The 25,487-nt window shown below is 40.1% G+C and overlaps 2 protein-coding genes across 10 annotated transcripts in view; one reads left to right on the top strand and one right to left on the bottom strand.

The window, feature by feature from the left end:
- Window positions 1–1,032: 1,032 nt before the first annotated feature.
- mthfd2l (methylenetetrahydrofolate dehydrogenase (NADP+ dependent) 2 like) lies at window positions 1,033–25,454 on the bottom strand. 5 transcript variants are annotated; one of them, XM_061672108.1, is made up of 10 exons: window positions 24,624–25,454; window positions 16,280–16,375; window positions 16,111–16,202; window positions 14,853–15,037; window positions 14,555–14,677; window positions 13,449–13,601; window positions 11,000–11,107; window positions 2,714–2,806; window positions 2,265–2,390; window positions 1,033–1,158 (listed from the first exon to the last, which is right to left on the bottom strand). In XM_061672108.1, the coding sequence occupies exons 1-10, from the start codon at window positions 24,681–24,683 to the stop codon at window positions 1,043–1,045; spliced, it is 1,152 nt and encodes a 383-aa protein (XP_061528092.1). In that variant the 5' UTR covers window positions 24,684–25,454; the 3' UTR covers window positions 1,033–1,042. The 5 variants fall into 5 exon arrangements, with proteins under 5 accessions (XP_061528092.1, XP_061528093.1, XP_061528094.1 ...); XM_061672109.1 differs by having other exon boundaries at window positions 24,450–25,451; XM_061672110.1 differs by having other exon boundaries at window positions 24,827–25,451.
- slc20a2 (solute carrier family 20 member 2) overlaps window positions 24,581–25,487 on the top strand; it is a 59,596-nt gene continuing 58,689 nt past the window's right edge. For 2 of the 5 annotated variants that reach the window (XM_061672106.1, XM_061672105.1), the window contains exon 1: window positions 24,583–25,007. The gene's annotated coding sequence lies outside the window, so the exon portion shown is untranslated. Of the gene's footprint in view, window positions 25,008–25,487 lie in introns of all 5 variants that reach the window. The other 3 variants (XR_009768277.1, XM_061672098.1, XM_061672099.1) reach the window with 2 other exon arrangements.

The following is a 25,487-nucleotide window of genomic DNA, read 5'->3' as shown; positions in this document are numbered from 1 at the left end:
ATCCAGCGCAAATACCATGTGCAATGAGCTAGCTAGCTACGCCTACACCCTGAAAATGAATCTTCCCTTCAGCTGGCGTGGCTGCTTTAGAGCTTCTCATTGTCGGCAATAAGTCCGGGCACGTCATGCGGAGAATGGCGGAAAAGCGAAGCAGGGGGGATTTTTGATTGACTTTTTAAGTCCTGCTTGACAGCCAGCGCGAGGACGAGGCCTCTGGACTGGCGAGGCCGCTTTACTACACTACGTTGTCACGACGACCCGGTGGGACATATTCCAGCCGCTGGAAGTTTGAAGCGGATCTATTTTTGTGGCTCAAACATGGGATGTATAGTCATAAGAAATATTTGTGGTTTTTGAGTGACCGTTGACAATTCAGCAGGTCATGGTTTCAGCATATTCAGCAGACCATGCCCACAGAATTTTAAAAGACTTTAGAGATTTTGAAGACTCATTTTATATCCTTGCAAATTTCTTTTAATCATTCAAATCTGGAAGGGTTGTTAACCTCTTATGGGTGGTTTGTCAAATTTATATTTATTTTTATTTTACAGGGATTTCAAACTAGTGGAATCTGTGTGTGAGTAGAATAAATCGAGTGGATGTCGTAAATAGTTGTATAGAAAACATCGCAAGATTGCCTTCAGGCACGATAGCTATTTCTTAAGGGACAGACTGGGAATCAAACCATCATTAGGTTTGTGGAAGGCATTGTTTCTCACAGGTACGTATAAAATGTTTGGTTGCGTTATCTCGCCAACATCAGCTATACTGCGCGGTATCCATTTCACGGTCAAAAGAGCACATCTTTGCCATTGCATATCAAACATTCATACTACGGTGGTAAAAAAGAAGGCTAAAATCATTATTCAAGCTATCACCTCTGGTTTCTCAATCGTTCTGCCTTTGTCAAAAATGTAAGGTTTTCTTTAATTGTGGTGCAATTAGAGATCGCTTTGAGTTTTTGCCACCCAGAAGTACATGTGAAGTCATGGTGGAAAAAGTCTATTGAAAAGTGTGTGTGTGTGTCACGATGTGCATCGTGTTAATGCATCAGTGCGTTTCTGGCGGCGGTCACAGTGTTCTTCATCAACATGGCCACCGTCATAGGACCCACGCCTCCAGGAACGGGAGTGATGAAGCTCGCCTTCTGTTTCACACCTGCAACAAGTGACAAACAACACAGCAGCTCAGAAACACTTACCAGCCATATTTCCTTCTCATTATTTGGCACCAAGCAAAGGACACACATACTGATTTTCCACCACTTCAAAGTCAGTCTCTACAGATTATCCTGGCGATTATCCTGTGGTGTGTGTGTGGGGTGCTAAGAGTGATCAAAATTGCTAAACCCATTCAATATCGCAAATCCTTGTGTGTGGTCACCACAGAGTTGGACTGAGCCCTGGATGCCGTGATTGTGACGTGAACGAGAACAATAGCCAATTAGCCCTATAAAGCCTGAACCATGTCATCATTGACAGAAAAGTCTAATTCTTTAAAACTGGGGTCTTTATTGGTCATTCTGAACCAAAATAAAAAATAAACTGTATTAACACTTTTTCACCTATAAGCGTTATTAGACCATCAGTTCTCTTTGGTCTTCTTTACAACAGTTTAAAGTTGAAGTCTATATGGGATTCTTCAAATGTCTGTTCAGCCACTGTTAAATTCATTCATTCATCTTCTGTACCGCTTATCCTCACTAGGGTCGCGGGCGTGCTGCAGCCTATCCCAGCTGACTCGAGAGGCAGTGTACACCCACTCGCATTCACACCTACGGGCAATTTAGAGTCGCCAATTGACCTAACATGCATGTTTTTGGAATGTGGGAGGAAACCAGAGTACCCAGAGAAAACCCACGCAGACACGGGAAGAACATGCAAACTCCACACAAGCGAGGCCAGATTTGAAACCGGGTCCTCAGAACTGCGAGACAGATGTGCTAACCAGTCGTCCACCGTGCTGCCCCAAAACTGAACGATGCTAAATTATTCATCTTCTTAGTATATCTAAGTCTATCCGTATATTAGTGAAAAAGCAATGTTCTGCGTTCAAATGAAAAAAGGAAGTCATTACACTCTTTTAAAAGTGACTGCACAACCAAAATGACTTTGCATTGACTTTAAGAAGGAACATTTAAATAATCGCTCCCAGTAGTAATTTAATGTCTCATTAATTATCAGTTCCAATTCCTGGACCGCTCTTTGTTGATCACTTTAACAAGAATGGGTGTTTTTGAGTAAGAATTCAAACCAAGTATTTACCCTCGAAGTCCACATCACCAATGAGCCTCAGTTTCCCTGTTTTGGGGTCCACAATGCGGTTGATGCCCACGTCAATGACTGCCGCACTCTCTTTTACCATATCTGCTGTGATCAGACCGGGAACACCTAAACATGCACACACAACGTTAGGATAACATGATGTGACGAACACGATGTCGCGAATGTTGTCATTTCCAAAGCACTGATCGCACTAAAGTGGAAGTGTACAATATATCCACTGACATATCTGATATGTATGAAATACCTGAGCATGGATTTAGTTTAAATCTTTCACTTCACTCAACAATGACCTTTTCAGCTTCACGTAGCTCAACAGTGAGGTCGGGTTGATTTCATTTGACACGAGGTATCAAAACAACTCATAGTGAGCACCATAACAAAAGTTCAATTTCAGTTGCGCTAAATAAATACTGTACGCATCTAATTACCTGCAGCAGCGACGATGATGTCGGCCAGTCTGGTTAACTCCTTCAGCCGCTCCCTCGGCGTACATCTGTGAGCGATGGTCACCGTGGCGTCACCTGAAATCAAATTTCAAAAATCAATTGAAAAATAAGAAGAATAGCACTCAACAATAAATTTATTTTTAAAAAACATTCAGTAATGACGTAATTAAATAGAATGTAAGGAATGGGACAGTTTTTGATTTTTTTTTCTTCAATTCAATGGACATTGCGCTGCTTATTCTGGTGTGCACACATTGGCCACCTGGGGGCAGCATAATGCAGACAGAGACACACAAAGAAGAGTTTCACAACTGTCTGAAGTAATAGTCATTCTTCGCAAAGGATAAAGAATATGTCTGTCTACATGTGTTGCTCCACTGTTTGAGTTCAAATATCTGTTGTTTGATAAGGCCGCAACACATTTGTTATTTGCTAGCCCGTCTATGCCATTTGCATTATTTGTCAGCATTAAGCTAAACTGACTTCATTAAGGCAAAGCTACAGTATGTGGTTGTTTTAAATGCATACTTAGGATGTGATTTATTGTTCTCAAATTTGTAGTGGAACTGTGTGAGGCTTCAGGCTATGTCCCTATTAAATGTTTCAGCTAATAAATCACATCGACAGTCATCTGCTGGCTTCTGTTGCACAACATATTTAGGTATGTCAGCTCAACTAACTAATATACAGGAAGTCCTCGATTTACGAACGAGTTCCGTTCCTACGCTGGCGACGTAACACGAATTTCCGCGTAACTCGGATTTCACCGTTAAAGTCAAAATTGACGGCGAAATACTTCTGTTACGGGCATTGTCCCAGGTGATTGTGTGTGTGTGGGCGTGTGCGTCGATGTGTGAGTGAGATGGGACTGCGCAGGCGTCGTCCGGATAACAATTCAAAACACATGAGCAAGTCAACTTCAGAATGGCTAAATAAAAAAAAAAGAAAATGAAGGTTTTGGAGTGACCTAGTCAAAGTCCAGATTTTAATTCGACTGAAATCCAGGGGCACGACCTTAAAAAAGGCGTACTTTGTCGAAAACTCTCCATTTTTCAAACAATCAAACAATTCTGCAAGGAAGAGTGAGCCAAAATATCGCCAGTTATAAAACATGCTTGATTTCAGTTGTTGCTGCTGAGTATGGCCCAAGCAGTTAAGTTTACGGGGCCATTACTTTTTCACACAGGACCAGGTGACTTTGTATAGTTTTTTTCCTTAAAAAATGAAATCATTTAAAAACAGCATTTTAAGTTCACTTGGGTTATATTTGTCTGATATTTCCATTTCTTTGATGAGCTTGAACATTAAAGTGGGGAAACTATGCAAAAATATAAGAATTTGGGAAGTAATACACTGTCCATTTCCCCTAACCATCTTCGTTACTCATTACTGCAAAACAAAATCCGAAGAAATTGTTCATTGCCGTAATGCCTGAATCGCAGAGCACAAAGCAGAAGAACAGATCTGACTGTAAGGAAGTGGTCGGGATACTGGTAATAGGAGGGGATGGAAATGAGAGACAGTTAATCAGGAAGTCTATATATGAGTGAGTGTGTGTGTGTGTGTCTCTCTCTCTCTCCACCCCCTCCTTCCGACTCGAGCCCAACAGATGCCAAAGTCGCATGATGCCCAGCCAAACTTCACTATTAGCCAGCACACAGATGTTTAACTACTGCATACGGCACCGACGTAAACTAAATAAATACAAACCCAATTCCAATGTAGTTGGGACATTGTGTTAAACATAAATAAAAACAAAACAGAATACAATGATTTTCAAATCATGTTCAACCTATATTTAATTGAACACACTACAAAGACAATATATTTAATGTTCCAGGTGATAAACCTGATTGTTTTTATCAAATAATCATGAACTTAGAATTTTATGGCTGCAACACTTTCCAAAAAAGCTTGGACAGGGCCATGTTTCCCAGTGTTACATCACCTTTTCTTTTACCAACATTCAATAAACGTTTGGGAACTGAGGACACTAATTATTGAAGCGTTGTTGGTGGAATTCTTTCCCGTTCTTGCTTGATGTACAGCATCAGCTGTTCAACAGTCCGTTGTCGTATTTTACGCTTCATAATGCGCCACACATTTTCAATGGGAGACAGGTCTGGACTGCAGGCAGGCCAGTCTAGTACCCGTACTCTTTTACTACGAAGCCACCCTGTTGTAGCACATGCAGAGTGTGGTTTGGAATTGTCTCGCTGAAATAAGCAGGGGCGTCCACGAAAAAGACGTTGCTTGGATGGCAGCATATATTTCTCCAAAACCTGTATGTACCTTTCAGCATTAATGGTGCTTTCACACGTGTGTAAGTTACCGATGCCATTGGCACTAACATAGCCCCATACCATCACAGATGCTGGCTTTTGAACTTTGGGTCCATAACAGGTTCTTTTCCTCTTTGGCCTGGAGGACATGATGTCCACAATTTCCAAAAACAATTTGAAATGTGGACTCGTTGGCCCACGGTACACTTTTACATTTTGCATCGGTCCATCTTAGATGAGCTCGGGCCCAGAGAAGCCGGCGGAGTTTCTGGGTATTGATAAATGGCTTCTGCTTTGCATATTAGTGTTTCAAGTTGCACTTACGGATGTAGCGCCGAACCGTATTTACTGACATTGGTTTTCTGAAGTGTTCCTGAGCCCATGTGGTGATATCCTTTACACACTGATGTCGGTTTTTGATGCAGTGCCGCCTGAGGGATCGAATATCACGGGCATTCAATGTTGGTTTTCGGCCTTGCCGCTTACATGCAGTGATTTCTCCAGATTCTCTGAACCTTTTGATAATATTATGGACCGTAGAAAATGAAATCCCCAAATTCCTTGCAATTATACGTTAAGGAACACTGTCCTTAAACTGTTCCAACTATTTTCTCACACACTTGTTCACAAAGAGGTGAACCTCGCCCTATCTTTGCCTGTGGATGACTGAGCAATTCAGGGAAGCTTCTTTTATACCCAATCATGGCAACCAGCTGTTCCCAATGAGCCTGTTCACCTGTGGGATGTTCCAAACAGGTGTTTACTGAGCATTCTTCAACTTTCTCAGTCTTTTTTGCCACCTGTGCCAGCTTTTTTGGAACCTGTTGCAGCCATAAAATTCTAAGTTACTGAGTATTTGCTAAAACCAATCAAGTTTATCAGTTAGAATATTAAATATATTGTCTTTGTAGTGTATTCAATAAATATTGGTTGAACATGATTTGCAAATAATTGCATTCTGTTTTTATTTGTTTAACACAACGTCCCAACTTCATTGGAATTGTGGTTGTAGAATTAAAAGTAAAACAAATAAAATAAATAAAAATACAATTTTCAACATCCACTTTTTTTTTGAATACTTTTACTTCCAATAGGCTCCAACCAACGTTAGTGAGGATAAACGGTACAGAGAATGGAAGGATACTTCTAGTGCTTAAGTACATAATACCAGAAAATTACTTATGATACTTAAGTACAGCAAATGTACTTTTAAGACTTTTACCTCCAGTAATATTTGATTACTGGATTATCATATTTTCTCATAAATGTAATATTGCACTAACAAAACCAATAGAAAAGGGGTTATTCACACTTACTAGCTTACTATTCCAAAACAAGGAATTACAGGTTTTCTAAGTTTACAGCTAAGTTCAAGTGCTTTGCTTTTACAATACCAGCTCTGAATGAGAGGTGAAAGGATTTGATTGACTGACACATATTCTCAGGAACTTCGAAATACTGCCGTGCATATTCCTCAATGGCGCTACTGAGTCAACTGCACAAACCCCGGGCACTCATAGCTGCATCAGAAAATGCAGCAGGGAAAGTGAGGGAAAACTCTTACAGTATCTGCAAATAAACACATATTCTTGTATGTCATTGTTGTCATTATTCTCAAAGCACTGATCCGCCGTTAAGTACACATGGCTCAAGAAACGTTTAAACAATGACACAATGATCGCGATGAAAGCGATGTGTTTTTGTTGTTGTTTTTTCTCCCCTCAATGGTATGCGTCCTTCAGACATAGCTGAGCTGGGACTTGGAGTTCAGGCCTATAGCCATTGATTGAAACCGGATCGCACAGAGCAAGATTCAAGGGAGATAAGAATGTGGCGGAAGGAAAGGCGAGTCAGAGCACATCACCACCACCACATCACATACCTACTTGTATGTGTGAGAAAGACATGCAAACAAAGAATTCTTGTATTTTATATATACAGTACTGTGTAAAAGTATTTTTCATGGCATTCATTTTTACATATTAACAGGTAAAATAGCACAAAGACATTTAGCATGATTACACAAAACCATCAAAACCAATTTCCAGGAAACTTTGTTGAGGGGTGGTGCTTGAGACAAGGAAATGAAAGAAAATTATGTCAATTTGTATAAAGCTACTGATAAAGGGAATATATATTTTATAGGAGTGGGAGTTGATTTAAAAAATCTAATTAATTAAGAGACTTTGTAATTAATGAATCCCGATTAATCGCATTTTGAATCCTACAATATTTTCCCTGAAAAGCAACATGGCTGAATTTAAATGGAGTTTTGGAGGATGACTGCATCAAATAACAAACACGATAGGAATATTGTTAACTATAAAATAAAAAATGAATTTAATTGCATTTTAATACAAAACAGGACAAAAACTAATAGAAAATATTCCTGACCAAAATTAAACAAACTTAAAGTGCTATTTTAGGACATTTTTTTTTTCTTTAAAGTTTTTTTAAGAACAGTACTTTAAATTGTTTCTGCATGGCAGTTGGAAAGTTGTATCACATGGAGGGTTGAAGTGCTTCGGTGGTATGAAACTTGCACAAAATCACGCTTACCAAGACTTCCATCGTGTAGTTTTTTCCCCCAAATGAAATGGTTTTATTTTTTGTCTTTCTGGCATAATCATAAAAAATGAAACAAGTAAATGCATAAAATATTTCACTTTTCGTGTGGTGAACAAATATAACATACACTTCACTTTTTGAAACTAATTATTGAAATAAATTAACTTTCCCTCGATATTGTAATTTTTTGGGCACATACCTGCAGACTCTTTCCTCCTGGCTCCCCGTCATCACACCAACTTATTTCTTCACGCAGTGGTGCGTGGGACTGCTCTAACAATAGTCAATGTGGAAAAATTATCACTGCGAAGCTTCGAAGCAGAAATTTTGCTTTTAGTAATTGAATTACTCGCCTTATTCGATTAATCGTTTCAGCCCTACTTAGTCTTAACAAGTGACAATGGGCATGGTGACGCTGGAGTTTTATAACATTGAAAGCGAGTCTGCTAACGTTGGGGAACTAGCTCTTATGTTCTTTTAACAGTCATTGTTGAAGTCACTACATCTTTTTGGAATAAACGATGCAAAAACACATTTGGGTCACATTCTGAATTGTACCACTTCAGGGCCTTTCAGCTTTAGGGGTTCTACTGTATCTGTGTCCAGTTTCATTTTTGCTCAGCTTTAACACTGAAATCCAACCCAAATTCCAGTGTCATATAATCATACTCAAAAAGAGTTTTTGATGCCTTTTCAAGTTAGGACAACTCTCCTAAGAAATCAGGCAAAACTCCTCCAGGTCAGTTTGTGTATCTGTTGCCTAGTGGTTGGTGTAAGTTGTTCACAGGGACATCTTTAGGAAGGAATGTTCTTTCACTCTTACACTTCATTCTATTGATCATCGTAATCCCTGGCAGCTGGAATGTGCTCTTGTCTTCAGAGTTTCCCAGATATGTCTGTAAGGTGATAGAAGTAACAGTGCAACTGCAATACCATGACATCACATCTCGTTGCTTCATCCAGTAATTGCCTCTCCAAATCCCCTTACAACTTCCTGCAACCTTATAAGGTTGCCTTATCCGTTTGAGTCCCCCCTCACACACACACACAATCCCTTGTGTTTCTTTCTGGTAAACATCTGGCACGACAAATGGAAGTGTACAGTTATGAAATATGTCCAATATGCACTGTGCAATGTTGAAATGTTAAATGTGCAAGATTAATTGTGGTGCATTTCACATTTAACACGTAATGTTGCATCACAATGTAGCCTCTCAAGAGTTTAACGCTTGTACTGACTTTAAAGTGGGCAAATATTTAGCATCGAGTGAATGACTAAGGATATGATGAGTATCTGGTGGCACATACCATCTTCCACGATGTTAAGTAGCCTGGACACCCAAGATGAAGCTAAACCAAAGGTGGCAAGTTTAGTTTATGCTTATTACCAAAAATGGCTTCCTTCAGGTGCTGCAAGATCAGCATGATGCATCATTATGAGATTTAACAGAAGCCTGTTAATCTCAAGATTACGGGTTAAAGCCCCATATTGTGAGCTCAATGTCTTGATTATTATTGTTGTTATATTCTAGGACACACAACCTCTCATTATAGTCATATTAAAGGTAAAAGAAATAATCTATACCACTGATTTAGCCAACATCATGATTTTCCTTGCCATATCATGACAAAGCTTCAAATCTGATTAATTTCAGGGATGGGGCAACTAAATACAGTGGAAGCCTAAAAGTAAAAAAAAAAACATTCTTCTCCACAACTATTTATTATAATCTGGAAAATGTACCCAATCATACTAATAATTGTGCCAATTATAAGAGAAGTAATCAAGAGTCAAACCGCCACCGTCCCTATGTTTGTTCCCTAAAACCCTTTTCTGTCCATCTGCATTTTCAATAAGCATCAGAATAATTACAAAATTAACTAACTGTTTGTAACTGGGCGGCACGGTGGTCGACTGGTTAGAGCGTCTGCCTCACAGTTCTGAGGACCGGGGTTCAATCCCCGGCCCCGCCTGTGTGGAGTTTGCATATTCTCCCCGTGCCTGTGTGGGTTTTCTCCGGGCACTCCGCTTTCCTCCCACATCCCAAAAATATGCATGGTAGGTTCATTGAAGACTCTAAATTGCCCGTAAGTGTGGATGTGGGTGTGGATGGTTGTTTGTTTATGTGTGCCCTGCGATTGGTTAGCAACCAGTTCAGGGTGTACCCCGCCTCCTGCCCGAAGATAGCTGGGATAGGCTCCAGCGGGAGTCCGTGACCCTTGTGAGGAGAAGCGGCTCAGAAAATGGATGGATGGATGGATGGATGTTTGTAACTGTACAGGCAATGTATTAAGTAACATTTCAACAAATTCCTCAATTCTTAAGTGCAAAAAGTTAAGTACTACAATATTAAAACACTGTTTGAATTTGAATGACGAATAAGTAGGATGTAATAAGTCGCATCACATTTTCTAACATTTAAGATCCTGTAAAATTAATTCTGAGATTTGTTTTTAAATATATTGTACATGTTTCAAGATAATTCCTGAAAATGTGCAAAGACTGAGAACTCTGTTGTACTGAATTGTGGCGATGTAGCGTTAAACTGTTTTTTACCATTTCATCTTTCTGGATTTTCGGGGCATGGCTAAAATGGTGCCGAAGTGCTGAACCGGGCGCCTTTTTGCATGAATCGCTGCTCCCCTACTATTTAAGAACTTGAGCTGCCCAGTCACGTAGTTGGGAGACCAGCATGAGTCCCACATCCTCAACTATATAATTTCTACAGCATGCAGAAACCACAAACATGGTAAAAATTTCAAGGAAGAAGCAGATTGTACTGGCCCCTGTCACTATATTATAATAATTCAAAAAGATAAAACGGGGAGAATAAATGAGAGTGTGGGTATTTTAGAGGCTGTTGGCAATGATCGCCCCATCCACTGACTGCATTGGAGAATTTCAGAAACATGGCTTCTCCACGCCTTGTTTTTAGCCACGTGCATATGAAATTATAAATATAGTATTATTGTAAAACACAATATATACACTGTATATTCTGAACTGGTATAGCTTGGTGGCGGCTGGCTGGATCTCGCTTCAGACCCAGAAATATAATTTTTGTTGAGATCGCTCATGTAATATGACACAACAGTTTTTGATTGGCCGTCACACAACTGCAACGTTGCTGTGCCATTCACCTTTGAATCAAATCTCACATCGCACCGACGGTCGGCCATTCATGAAAACTAGTTATAGAAACCTGGATTCGGCCTTACACTGTTCCCTTCCTGAACTGTAAGGTCTTGTTGGTGTTTGAACGTTCTATTATATGTTGCTGGCTCATTTGCACAATGATTAACACAACACCGATGATGATGGTTCAGGGTTATGGCAGTTGGTCTCTGTCACTTAGTGTAAACAAGGTTTATGCCTACAAAACATGCACATTACACTAACGCAATCACACGCACTCACCGCCAGGGCGCTCATGGCTACGATCGGTATGCAGCAACATGGCGATGGGCATCCCGACATTTTTCGAGCGTCCGGCAACCAGCACATTCTTTCCCACTGTCTCAATACCTATATTCAAGGGGAAATAATTGGAATGAATTATGTTCGGCACCTCAGGGAGAAAATAACTCTAAACTTGTATGTAGATAGAGTAATACATTTTTCATATGATTTTTACTGCATTTGTCCTTCCTCTCAAGGTTGAAAGAGGAAGGGTATGATAAGCATCCAATGACTGCAGCAAAAAGAAAATGCTGACTAATATTTTAAAGTTTATTTACACATACACACATACCTAGGCTTTTGGAAAACTAGCAAATATTGACTGTCATCAATGGCTTTGATTATCGGTGCGTGCCAATATTATTGTTTATTAATTCATTTTCTATCCTTTATTTTGTTCAGGGTCACGGGTGAGCTGGAGTCTATCCTCGCTGACTTTCGTCGAGAAGTGCGGTACACCATGATCTGGTCCCCAGTCAACAGGGCAGCAATTATTTCGCTGTGAAGGCCATCTTGGAAACACTGTGATTATCATTATTCTTTTGACGATTAAAACTTTTTGCAAACACAGTATGCCCCAAACCTCAGTGTTTTTTTTTTGCCAAAACAAGTTATCCGAATGAAAATGTACACTGGATATAAAAAGTCTACACACCCGGTTCAAATGCAGGTTGTGATGCAAAAGAACCAGACCAAGTTAAATTATTTCAAAACTTTTTCCACCATTAATGTGACCGTTAATCTGTACAACTCAATTCGAGAGGGAAAGTAAAAAATAAACAACTTAGATGAGGCGGTTGTACAAGTGTGCACACCCTCTCACAGTATATGATGGAATGTGTCAGTGGTCAGAATTAACCAATCACATTTAAACGTTAAATGGGAATCAGCGCACACCTGTCACCATTTAAAGTGCATCTAATTAACTACAATAAAGTTCAGCTGTTGTAGTAGAATTACTTTATTTTTACTACCATTGTCAACAAGATTTGTTATTTTTTTGTACCCCGCCTCCCGCCTGAAGATAGCTGGGATAGGCTCCAGCACGCCCGCGACCCTAGTGAGGAGAAGCGGGAAAGAAAATGGATGGATGAATTGAGTTGTTGAGATGAGAGGTCACAATGGTGGAAAAAGTTTTAAAATTATTCATCTTTATCTCATTTTTTTAATATCACAAAAACCTCCCATTTGAACAGGGTTGATTCCACTTCTTGTATCCACTGTAAGTATTGTAAGGGTCACGAACACAACCCTCCCATACATTTACTCAGTAGCGCCCGCATTAAAAGTTGGGGGGGAAAAAAAAACAAAAAACCCCAACACCAGTTTCACCGATTGACATGAAATACAGTTGACATGTCTATCATAACAGAATGCACAAAAATGTCACAAGAACCCTTTCACGAAACTGAACAAGAAGTCGTCAATTTTGGTTCAAAGAAGCGAATTCTAGGGTTCCCACTTTGAGATAATCTTAGCCCCAGTCAGAAGCATGTATCCTAGACAGACGGGAGATGCTGAATTATGACGCTTATTTTTATATATATATTGTTAACCTATACCAATGTTGACGACGAGCGTATTAAAAAAAAAAAACAAAAAAAAACGGAAAAAAGGGGAAATTGGGGTGTGGGGCTATGGCCCATTCATTGCTGCCTGCAACTAAATCACAATCTGGAGGGTTTTTTTTTTTTTTTTTAATCAATCAAATCAAATCAAACGTGTATCTTAGGAGGAAATGTTGGTATTTTAGGGGCCCGGGGCACACCAGAACACATAGTCAGCCATTTCGGTTTGAAAGTCCATTTTTTTTATTATTATTATTTTTTTTTACAATTTTTACGCATTTTCATTTCTTATCAAGACCAGAAACACACTAGATATTACTAATAAGTATTACTATACATTTATTGGGGAGCATGTTTCAAAATACTCAAGTCCACATTACTATAAAGGTTTTTAAAAAATTAAACAACATACATTGTCTGAAAGGGTTTTAGGATGTCATCAAAAGAAATTTTGCACAAAGAAATTAAAGATAATTGGAAGAAATTGAATGATGAGCAAGAGGTTATGGAACTCTGTTCTAGGTGATTGCAGGGAGAACAATTATTATTAGGCGCCATCTTGTGGACTTTATGTAGTAAATTGGCAAAAGTCTCTCAGTGCCTGGAGACCGGTAGGACTATTCTACTCAACTATGTTCATCCCTTCATTTTCTATGGCAATTGCAGGTGTGCTGAAGCCTATGCCAGATGACTTTGGGCAAGAGGCGGGGTACACTCTGGACTGGTGTCCAGCCAATTACTGTGCTATGTTCTATTCTGAAATATTTAATCGGTATCTCATACAAACATAGGATTAGGTTATAAAATAATTGAAAATGGAGTTAAAGATCTGCCTTTACCTGATCTTTTAATGATCTCCCAGACAGCTGCAGGTGTGGCAGGCACCATGGATCTCTGGTCAAGACACAGCTTGCCGATATTCACAATATGGAAGCCATCCACGTCCTTTTCTGGAGCAATGGCGTTACAGACAGCTCTTTCATTGATGTGCTCTAAAAAAAAAAAAAAAAAAAAAAAAAAAAAAAAAAAAACGAGAGAGAGGCATTTCTATTATCACCTGGTCTTGATGTTTCATTTTAACCCAAGCCAAGAACTGTCTTGCACTCTCAGGAAAACCTAGTTGGTAACATACATTTTGGATGCTATAAAGCACTGTTTCCCAACCTTTATTAAACCAAGGACATATTTTACACTGATGACACAAATGTCACTGAAAGTATCCTGAAATCATTTTGCTCTTGTCTCAATTTAGTCACAAATTTACTGACTATGAAAGCTGATATAAGCAAGGAGTCATGACTGGCAACAGGTGAATACACAGGTTAACTCCCATCTAGTGGAAGAGCATTAAATTATTCTGCCTATCACTGTACATCGCTGGTATAGAAGATACATTATTTATTGTAGTCAATAAATACTTCAACACTACATTAATGTCACAGCACAGTGGTTGGTTATAAGGCTGCACAATTCCAGAAACTTTCTCAAGTCAACGCAAACTAAAAACAATCACAACTAGAAACAAAGTGCTATACACAGATAAAACTCAAACATAAGATATAAAAAATTTTACACAAAAGAAAACAATTAGCTCAAACAAAAAACAGGTGCAGAGTATTATGACGAGTTGCAAGCTAAAGAATAAAATAGGTTTTAAAAGCGTTTTTACAAAAATGTTAAGAATTTTCAAAGTAGGTAACCTATGGAAATCAACAAAGTTATGGAAATTAAACGGAATAAACTAGGAATTTACAAAACAGAAGCTTGGCTCTTAATAGGGGTTTAATAGTTGAGAGAATTTGCTTTACTAAACATATTTCATGTGCGTATAGTTGAATATGAAGAGCCCACTGCCAGAAAGATTAAGGGAAGATGCTTTTTTACAGTATTTGTTAAAATTAAATAGGGCTTTTAAGAGTGAGCACACGTTTGCATCAGTGTTTACCAGGAAGTGGCAGCTGCACCAACAGTCCGCTGACCCGCCAGTCTCGGTTCATCTTGTCTATTAGATCCAGCAACTCCTCCTGAGAGACCGAACTAGGGCGCAACACCGTGTCGCTGGAAATACCTGAATTGCAAAAAGCTCATTACCTTTCTGTTTTTTGTTTTTTTGTGGTTTACCTTTGCTGCTCGAAACCATGCTTATCTGTGAGTATCTGTCGTGTCCAAGCATGCCAACAGTTGCGTTACGTTTCCGTGTTGTACGTTAGTCATGCAGTGTTTAGAAAGGTGTGACATCTGACCCAAAGTGCTGGCAGCTCGCGTTTTGTTCCTAACGTAGGTCCTGCTGGCCGGATCGTCCCCCACGAAGACCACTCCTAGATGAGGTCTCATGTTACCCTGAGCGACGAGCTCTTCCACGTCACGTTGGATCTCTCTGTGGAGCTGACGAGCCAACGCCGCACCCGAAATCACCACGGCTGCATGCCTGGACATAAGTGTTATGTGGTACCTTGATCATGAGTTTAATTTGTTTCATGACCATGCTCGTAAACTTTCCCTTTTGAAATGAATACAAATTACATTAAACCATTCCAGCCCACTTTCTTAGTAAGAACAATTCACTTCAATTTCACATAACTTAATCTTCTTCACTGTTTATTGCCTTTTTTACTACACTTTCTTCACTTTTAAAAGCTTCTCCATCCTTTCATGGAAAGGAGTCCACATCTTAGATATTATTTTAACGCTCTTGGCTTGGCGTTATAGCCTTTATGGACTACTTCTGCTTCTGTAATAGCCCATATCGTAGAAGAAAAATCAATGAATATTTAATTCATTTATTAAACCTCAATTTATCCAAGGCAATTGAGAACAGACTCTCATTTACAATGCTGACCTGGCAGTTTACATTTTAGGAATACAACCTCTGCCTCATTTTGATGAACACATGGGCTCACTATGCTACTGTATTTTACTGTTGGTCATTAAGGTGGTACAGTAACTAGAGAACTAAATATTTTCTGAGGTGGTATTTTGGTGTAAAAAGCAAGTGAACCATAACTATATGCAATTAAAAAATAAAAAAAAATCAGGGGTCAAATATCTTTTTCATCTTTTTTGGACAGCATTGGAAATGACAGGCAACCTGCTTACCTTTCTAAGTGCTATGTGATCTTCCAACAATGTCATGATGTCATCACTGCAGCTTTTCTGTCCATGGACTTTTTGTACTAAAATATTGCTGAAGTAGGTGGTTAAATGTTTATTATTGGGGGGGGGGGGCATTAATATAACGTTTAGCAATGTTTATTATTGTAATTAATTAGATTAGCGTGAAGACTTGAGATTAGCATAGGTTAGCCTGCAGTGGTTGGTTAATGGGTTCTTCTTCATCCAAGCCCCCCCCCCCCCCCCCCGTGTCATTTCTGACAGTGGTTGTATACACGTGAATGCGGTCAGCGTGTTCTCTTCGCGCGTCAAGCGGTCAGACTTGCTGCTCTTATGTAATGTTTTGTTGTCAAGTGTGATTATCTGAAGCTTCGCCAGCAAACACAGCACCTGCAGTGAAGCCGCCTGTCATTCACAGCACAGGTCCATCCCCCAACCCCCATGTCGTCACACAACCTCCGCTTCAAAGTAACGCCCGCTTGCTAGTAAAAAAAAAAAAAGAAAGAAAAAAGAAAACAGAAAAAGGTTTGACTACTGCTGACACTTTGAGTCGTTTTACCTCGTCGCCGACTGCTGCAGGTGTCTCCGTTGATTCTCGCATTTTCTGTGTATCCGCAGCTTGGCCCGGCAGGAGCGGTGGGGGTCCGCCAACCTGCTACAAAGCGTCCAGTAGGATCGTAGCGGTGAAACAGAGGCCGCCATGTTTGCGCGAGCGCGAGTGTGCGCGTGAGCGTTGTCATAGTGACATACCACCACTACCGGGAAGCTAACGATGCTACATGCTAGCAGAACAACAAAGACGACCTTCATTACAATCATCACACACATTCGTCTCATTTTAGCCAGACTTGAATATTATTCGATGTAATATTATTATCTAGGTAAAAATCAAGAGTACATGGTCAAATTAAAATAAACCCTTTACGTTTGTGGAAAAAGATAGCACTGACTCTTGCTGTAGCCATTTAGCAAGTCACAAACTAGGTCCAGTATTTTTTTGGTCTGTTTATTTTTTTTCCAGAGCTGTATATTGAATTTCTTTTCCGTTTAAAATAGCAATGATTCCCAACTAGTAATGTGCTACAAGGGATCGTCAAGTGTGCCATCGCAAATGATCCAATTCACTGAACTGGTCCGAAAATTCTAATGTATTTACTACAAATAATGTATCTTTGCTCATCTAGTGACAGTCAATAAAATATTATTCCACCAGATGGCAGAATGTAAAATTTTGCTGGGTATCCACCTGTTGTCATTAATATAACAGAATAGGTCACTCCATTTTGTATTATTGTTACATTAAAATTATTTTTTAAACAGTTAGTTCACCTCTTACGAGAATGTTTAATAGTTACACATACACATCCTCGGGGTTCTGCTTTTTTAAATTCATATTAAACTATGTAGCGCAATGTCATCGTTATGCAATGATGATACTAAATAAATTTTGGGCCAACATAAAACGTTTGAGGTCATTTTTATGACTTGAATTATTCGTAGTCTTGCTTTTTCTCTGAAGACATCTGTATTTATTGTAGTTTTATAAATGACAATTAGTAATAATACTGGGCGAGCCATTTTTCCCCACTAGATGGCAACAAATATTTTGCCTCCAAGGAGTGCTATAGTCAAGCCCTCCTCCCGGGAGCATCAGTGTCCCCTCTGAACACAATTTTGTCAACACTATCAGTTCAAATGGCCCAGAGGACATTTTTATGTTGCCTTTCATTCCCCTGGAGAACAACAAAGTGACATTTCAATTATCTGGGTGAAACAATCCAGGAAGACCTATTGATTCACAACAACAACAAAATTAATCTTTTCAGTGTAAACTTTGTTGAATGGCACAAAGGTAGCAGTGTGTTTTTATGTTAAAGCAAAGCTGCAAATGTTCAAATACATTATATTATAATAGCCATCCATCCATTTTCTTTAGCGCTTCTCCTCATTTGGACAGCAGGTGAGCTGGAGCTTATCCCAAATTACTTTAAGTGAGAGGCACAGTACACCATAGCCAGGTTGCCAGTCAATCACCGGACATAATTATGTACACAAACAACTTTTCACACACATTGACAACAGTGGGCCATTTGAGTCTTCAATGAATCTAACATGAATGTTTTTGGAATGTTGGCGGAAGCCGGAGACGCCGGAGAAAACCCACTCAATTGCTTGGAGAACATGCAAGCGTCACACAGGTTCGGACCTCACTTTAGTCTGTGAGGTAGACGTGGTAACCAAACAACCACCGTCCTGAACATAAAATGCTCTTTAAAATGTTTGTTTGACTTGAGAGTGAAAGCAAGTTTTAAAGACTGTGGTCCATTGCCTGCCTGCCGAGAAAATACTTAATAAAAGAAGCTGCCGGCATTTGTCCTCGTGTGTTCAAATACACAAACCCGGTCATGATTACAAAAACATTCACATGCTGATACATACCAGGGAGGATATTTATTATAACATCAGCCAGCAAGAACTCAATATGCCTGCAAAAGACAGTGAAAATGACAAACAAGAAGCAAGTCAATGTCCTGTAGCTGTGAGGAAATTGGGATATTTTTCCCATGGGAAATTAGGGAAATAGAAATAATTAGTAGTTCCAGGGTTAAACTGTTCCCATCATGCAACCGTCATGGAAACTAAGTCACTTTTAATAATGAAACATTTAAAAAAAAAGATAAAATAAAAACATTGCATGCACCTCATACAGCTCTGACATGTGAAAGTCAGATAACATACAGTGGGGCAAAAAAGTATTTAGTCAGCCACCAATTGTGCAAGTTCTCTCACTTAAAAAGACGAGAGAGGACTGTAATTATCATCATAGGTATAGCTCACCCGTGAGAGACAAAATGAGAATTAAAAAAAAAAAAAATAAATCCAGAAAATCACATTGTCTGATTTTTAAAGAATTTATTAGCAAATGGTGGAAACTAAGTATTTGGTCACCAACAAACAAGAAAGATTTCTGGCTCTCACAGACCTGTAACTTTTTCTTGAAGAGGCTCCCCTGTCCTCCACCCGTTACCTATATTAATGGCACTAGTTTGAACTCGCTGTCAGTATAAAAGACAACTGTCCACAACCTCAAACAGTCACACTCCAAACTCCACTATGGCCAAGACCAAAGAGCTGTCCAATGACACCGGAAACAAAATTGTCGACCTGCACCAGGCTGGGAAGACTGAATCTGCAATAGGTAAGCAGCTTGGTGTGAAGAAATCAACTGTGGGAGCAATTATTAGAAAATGGAAGACATACAAGACCACTGATAATCTCCCTCGATCTGGGGCTCCACACAAGATCAAAATAATCATAATAATAATAAGAAGAACAGTGAGCAAAAATCCCACAACCACACGAGGGGACCTAGTGAATGACCTGCAGAGAGCTGGGACCAAAGTAGCAAAGGCTACCATCAGTAACACACTATGCCGCCAGGGACTCAAATCCTGGAGTGGCAGACGTGTCCCCCTGCTTAAGCCAGTACATGTTCAGGCAGGTCTGAAGTTTGCTAGAGAGCCTTAGGATGATCCAGAAGAGGATTGGGAGAATGTCACAAGGTTAGATGAAACCAAAAATAGAACTTTTATTTTTGGTTTCAAAAATAAAGTTGAGCTTTTTTAAAAACGCAACTTGTTGTGTTTGGAGGAGAAAGTATGCAGAGTTGCATCCAAAGAACACCATACCTACTGTGAAGCATGGGGGTGGAAACATCATGCTTTGGGTCTGTTGTTCTGCAAAGGGACCAGGACGACTGATCCATGTAAAGGAAAGAATGAATGGGGCCATGTATTGTGAGATTTTGAATGAAAACCTCCTTCCATCAGCAAGGGGATTGAAGATGAAACGTGGCTGGGTCTTTCAGCATGACAATGATCCCAAATACACCGCCCAGGCAACGATGGAGTGGCTTCGTAAGAATCATTCATCCTGGACTGGCCTAGCCAGTCTCCAGATCTCAACCCCACAGAAAATCTTTGGAGGTAGTTGAAAGTCTGTGTTGCCCAGCGACAGCCCGAAAACATCACTGCTTTAGAGGAGATCTGCATGGAGGAATGGGCCAAAGTACCAGCAACACTGTGTGAAAACCTTGTGAAGACTACAGAAAACATTTGACCTCTGTCATTACCAACAAACGGTATATAACAAAGTATTGAGATGAACTTTTGTTATTGACCAAATACTTATTTTCCACCATCATTTGCAAATAAATTATTTAAAAATCCCACAGTGATTTTCTGGATTTTTTTTCTCCCTCATTAAGTCTCTCATAGGTGAGGTATACCTATGATGAAAATTACAGGCCTCTCTCATCTTTTTAAGTGGGAGAACTTGCACAATTGGTGGCTAACGCAATATTTTGTTGCGCCCGTGTAGCATGGGCGTTAAGCAGTTCCCATATGTGCTATACAGGAAAAAGGCTCAACGTCCATAAAATTCAAAATAACGGGCCAATCATTGTGATATTTTCAGAGGTTGAAGTGAGCATAGGTAGAGCTGTCCACATAATTTTGATGACGACTGACAGCAGGTTTTTGACATTAAGCGACGTTAAGCTTTTTTACATTAAGCGTTTTAGACAATCCCCTCAGCAATCCATGGATCACTGTATTGAATGTTAGCAGTATACCCTAATTAAATAAAGAACAAGCTGGTGACGAAATGCTGGCGACTTCAATGTGTCAGCGGAGCTCAGTGATCTATATCCCCTCAAACGAGCATGCAGTCACCAAATTGTCACATGCTCCGGGGGGAAGCCAAAGGATACACCCTCGCTGCACCGACATTGACCAGCTCAGAGATGGCGGAACCGGGGGGACACTGGGGGTATGTGCCCCTCCATTTTTTACCCTAAGTGCCTCTATGTGTGTGATGTGTCCCTTTGCATGGTGGAAAATATCACTCAGCACCCCCTAACCCCAATTGACGGATGGGTTTCGAGATGAAAATTTGTGCTCCGGCACATTTTGCGCAGTCTACAAATATTGAACCCTCTGTGTTGAGGCTGCCCCTTCTTTTAGATTTGGAGAAAAAGCAGAAGTCACAAAGATTTCATTCATCCTTTGATGCTCACTAAACTGATGTCTGGTGAGATTTGCTAACTTCTCACGTAATGCCAATTCGACATCCAAAGTTTGTGCTACTTTGGAAGAGACTTCGGTGAAATTCCAAATGATTTGAGCGAGGGATGCTTGACTTTAGATGTTGTACTATTATTTTGACGTTGCACTGACCTCACCACAGGATTTTTTGGTAACATGTTGACATCAGGGCCACATTGGAAAGTGGAGGCAGTTCTCTTTAAACAATTTAAGTAAACGGAAAGTTGAGGTTTGCCTGAAGAGAAAAAAAAAACATTCTGTATACATTTGGCAAGCGCTTTAGTCACTCAACGCATGACTCACATTTGCCTTTTGACAAGATGGTACAGACCAGTCCAAGCTTGTTTTTAAAAGTTGGGAGGAACGTGACATCATGGCACATCGCACTACTACTATTTCGGCACCACGTTGATACTATTACATACAATAGGCTGTATGAACTCAACTTGTCACAGTTTTTTTATTTAGCACCGGACTGAATTCATCAGTGAAGTCACTTGCTGTGACGCTCATCTGAAAGTAACTAGTAGTGCTGAAGAAAGAACAACAGCAACAAAGAACATGTCATAATAATGTAGTGTCATGAAGGGAATGATTACATTATCCCTGCTTTTTCCTTCTGTGTGCTGTCTTGTGTCATCAGTGGCCAGAGGTGGGCAGAGTAGCCAAAAATTGTACTCGAGTATTGTTACTTTACAATATAACTCAAGCAAAAATAAAAGTAGTCCTCGACATAATTATGTATTGAGTGAAAAATCTATTCAAGTACTGAGTAACTGGTAACATGGGCTTTGTTTTTTTTTAAATCAGAGCATAAAGATAAAAAAAAACACACAAAAAAACATAAAATAGGAATGTACCAATTCAGATATTTTTTTAAATAAGCCAATGAAAGGATTTTCAGATGTCCACTGTATCAATATTATAATGGTTAATTTATTTTTACACTTGTATGACAGTTAATAATGTTACAATGTTACTTAGAACATTGCCTGTACAGCTTTGACGTTGGTGATAGTTTCATTATCTTAATTTACATTATTGATTGATATATATTTTGGGAAATATAAAAAAAATCAAAGGACTATCAAACTATCAATATTGCACTGGCTTAATTATTTTTACACGTACATGGCTGTTCAAAAGCTTAATTTAACAAAAAAACAACTGAGGTAATAATAGTTTTACAACGCTGACAGTTTGACCCTGTATTGGAATAATTCCATTTCCATGACTTCCATTGGGGACAAAATGTATTGAATACAATTTGGAATTAGGATCTGTTTTGGTCCATGTGTTTTGGTTTTCAAATTAGACGTCTTTCTAAATCCCCAATAGGCGTGGGTGAAATTCCTCTCAGCGAGTAACTTGTTCCACTCAAACCTCTGAATGGAACAGGGTCATGTCTCAACAAGACACAGCCTTACAGTTGAAAGGGGCATTTATTTCTCAAGCGTGCCATCAGCCATTTTCATCGTTTTGGATTGAGAATTAAACATGTTATTATCCATTTAAAAAAACTTTGCATTTTATCCTCTTATCCCCATTCCTGTCTTGTCTTCATCCATTTCCTCCTACTCTAATATTTGTTCCATGAAATTGTATGACTTAATTCCCAACAGTCAATTCTCTTAATTTCGTAGCATTTATTTGGGCTGCACTGTTTTAAGTATATGTATGTGGTTGTTTGATTTTTTTCATCCAATCAGACTTCAGCTTGTATGTGCTCCCATGTCCATCTGGTCTACTCAGGGCCTTTAGACTCATTAGTGCTGGCCGATGTATTCTAAACTATATTAGCAATGAGACTGTTCCTTTATACGGTAGTTCTAACTTGCAACCCACGATGACATCAGCCTTTTTCCATTCTGTGATTGGTTGTTCAGGGGAAAACAGCCAACTTCGACTACAGAAACATGCCTGTGACTATCTGCACACATGAATACATTTAAACATAAGCTATCTCTGGCGGCACGGTGGACGACTGGTTTGAGCGTCAGCCTCACAGTTCTGAGGACCCGGGTTCAATCCCCGGCCCCGCCTGTGTGGAGTTTGCATGTTCTCCCCGTGCCTGTGTGGGTTTTCTCCGGGCACTCCGGTTTCCTTCCACATCCCAAAAACATGCATTAATTGGAGACTCTAAATTGCCCGTAGGGATGACTGTGAGTGCGAACGTTTGTTTGTTTCTATGTGCCCTGCGATTGGCTGGCAACCAGTTCAGGGTGTACCCCGCCTCCTGCCCGATGACAGCTGGGATAGGCTCCAGCACGCCCGCGACCCGAGTGAGGAGAAGCAACTCAGAAAATGGATGGATGGATAAGTATCTCTGCTGAGTATGATTTATTTAAGTTAAGTGTTTAATGTTTTTTTTGTCATTCATTAGAATTTTTTTTTGTCATGGGCCACATTGTAGTTATAGTTTCCCTCAGAGGAGCAATATGACTGTGAAATCATATAAATGTTTAATCGTCTCATCATATTAATATACACCATATACACAACAAATTGTTGAATAGCTAGTTTTGAAATCAGAAGTCAAGGCTAACAGTTTTTTTCAGCTATTGTTGAAGTTACTGTAAGAGTCAGAATCATCTTTATTTGCAAAATATGTCCAAAAAACACACAAGGAATTTGTCTCCGGTAGTTGGAGCCGCTCTAGTACGACAACAGACAGTCAATTGACAGAGAACACTTTTGAGACATAAAGACATTGACAAAAAACAGTCTCTGCTCCAAAGACGAACGAAAAACACAAAAACAATACGAGAGAGCGCGTAACCGAGGCGACCACACTGGTAGGCCGCCATCTTTTTGCTAAGGTTTTGCTAAGAAAAACATATGCTTCCAATATCTCAACGTTATTTACTGCCAATGAAAATTTGAAATTTGTGTACAGGTTTTAGCAAGAATAATGGAAGTTCACACACATGATTTGCTTTCGAGGGCCACATAAAATGATATGGCGGGAGGGATCCTGCCCTCGGGCCTTGGGTTTTATATCTGTGCCATTGAATTCAAGAAAGAATTTGTAGCAAAGTAAGAAAATTCACCTCCCAAACATCATCTCCCCCTCATCATTTTCCATACACCATCAAGTGTCTTCTATAAAGCTGAAAGTGATGTTTAATGTTCATTTATTAATTTCATTAGTCATTTACTGTATAGGTTCACTTGTATTTCAGATTGCTTTCTGAATGTCAAACTATAGTTATTCTCTAGAAAATGTATTTTGGTTAATATTTTTGTATGTCTGGAAGAGATGAATTGGATTTACATGGTTTCCTACACAGAATATTGTTTTGCCTTTTTTGTACCATCTGGTTTTAATCAGACATTTTGTAAGAGATTTATCATGAAAATCATAGCTCCACTGCAACTATTTTTAATTTGCCCACTCGCTTACACGTTTGACATTTCACATACACGTTGAAGCTGTCTTGTCACCATATTTCACGTTTGCTTCAATTGCCACTAACCGAGCCCCTCTCCCCCCCTCCCACACACACTGTTGTTGGCCGGTTGGACTGGTTATGTAACACATGAAGCCCCTGTGCACATGTCTGCTACTACAATGGATACACGGCACATTTAGCAGGATTAAACATCATCATCATTATTACTTACGATCGTTATCCACCCACTGGGCGACAATGTGTTATTTGCAGCATGCGCAGTGCTCGAAATGAAAAACAGTGGGTTTCTTCCAGCGGATCCGATTCAACTCACCACTATGCATTTAAAAAAATAACGTATAACGCAGTCATGTTGTTAGTAACTATCCACAGAATGACCACTCACTCGTTCTCCACCTCTCCCGCTCGCCCCCTCCTCCTCGTCTATCCATCCCAAAGCTGTCATCCCGTGTGTGCTCGGCTCAATCCCCTCAACGCCCAGATGAGAGAGAGTCGAGCCACAGAGCCAGGCGACGTACGCGGCGTTGGCAACATGGTGGCGTGAGAGAGGCTCCGAGTGAGGGAAGGGGGAAAACAGACATCACTCACCCGAGACAGGAGTGCGACGGTGGGGGGCGACCGACCGACAGGCCGACCGCTGGAATCTGGGACTTCTTCTTTTATTTTATTTTTTCCACCGGAACCTCTGTTGGGGGAAAGTACCGACGGCGAGGGAGGCGAGACGCGACGTTGTACTTCCGCCGCTTCAAGGTGCTGTCCTCTTTGGTCGGTAAGTACCTTGCCAGAGCTTACCTTTGACTCGCCATTGTTGCTAGGGGTGTGTGCAGGCTGTTTGTTATATTAGGAGCTAGCTTGTTGTGTGTCCGCGCTGCGTTCAAGGAGGAATTGGGCCCTGGGCTGAGCGTTGCACACTTGTGTTACAAATCAGCCACCCTGGATCTAAATCACGCAGCGTTTTCTACGCTCGTGTTATATTTCGCCACTTTCTTTGTAGTATATGTCCGCTTGTCCCGTGGCACGCAAAAGCACGCCGACGCTGGCACGTGCGGGACTTCCCAAAGCCGAGTGTGCGCACAATTTGGACAAAAACGCCGACTGCGGGGACTCGGACCGGCCGCCGGTCGGAGCGAATGTGGAAAAGTGGACTCGCTAAGCTCGGCGAATGTTTTTTTTTTTTTAAGCGGGCGCCTGTTCGTTTCACCGTTAATCACGCGAGCTCATTTCACTCAGTTGAGCAGCAAGAGTGTTG

Source organism: Phycodurus eques, chromosome 3 (assembly GCF_024500275.1).
Source record: "Phycodurus eques isolate BA_2022a chromosome 3, UOR_Pequ_1.1, whole genome shotgun sequence".
In the NCBI taxonomy this organism is placed as follows: Eukaryota; Metazoa; Chordata; class Actinopteri; order Syngnathiformes; family Syngnathidae; genus Phycodurus; species Phycodurus eques.
The sequence above is the reverse complement of the archived record's forward strand: the minus strand, read 5'-3'. Positions and strand labels throughout refer to the sequence as shown.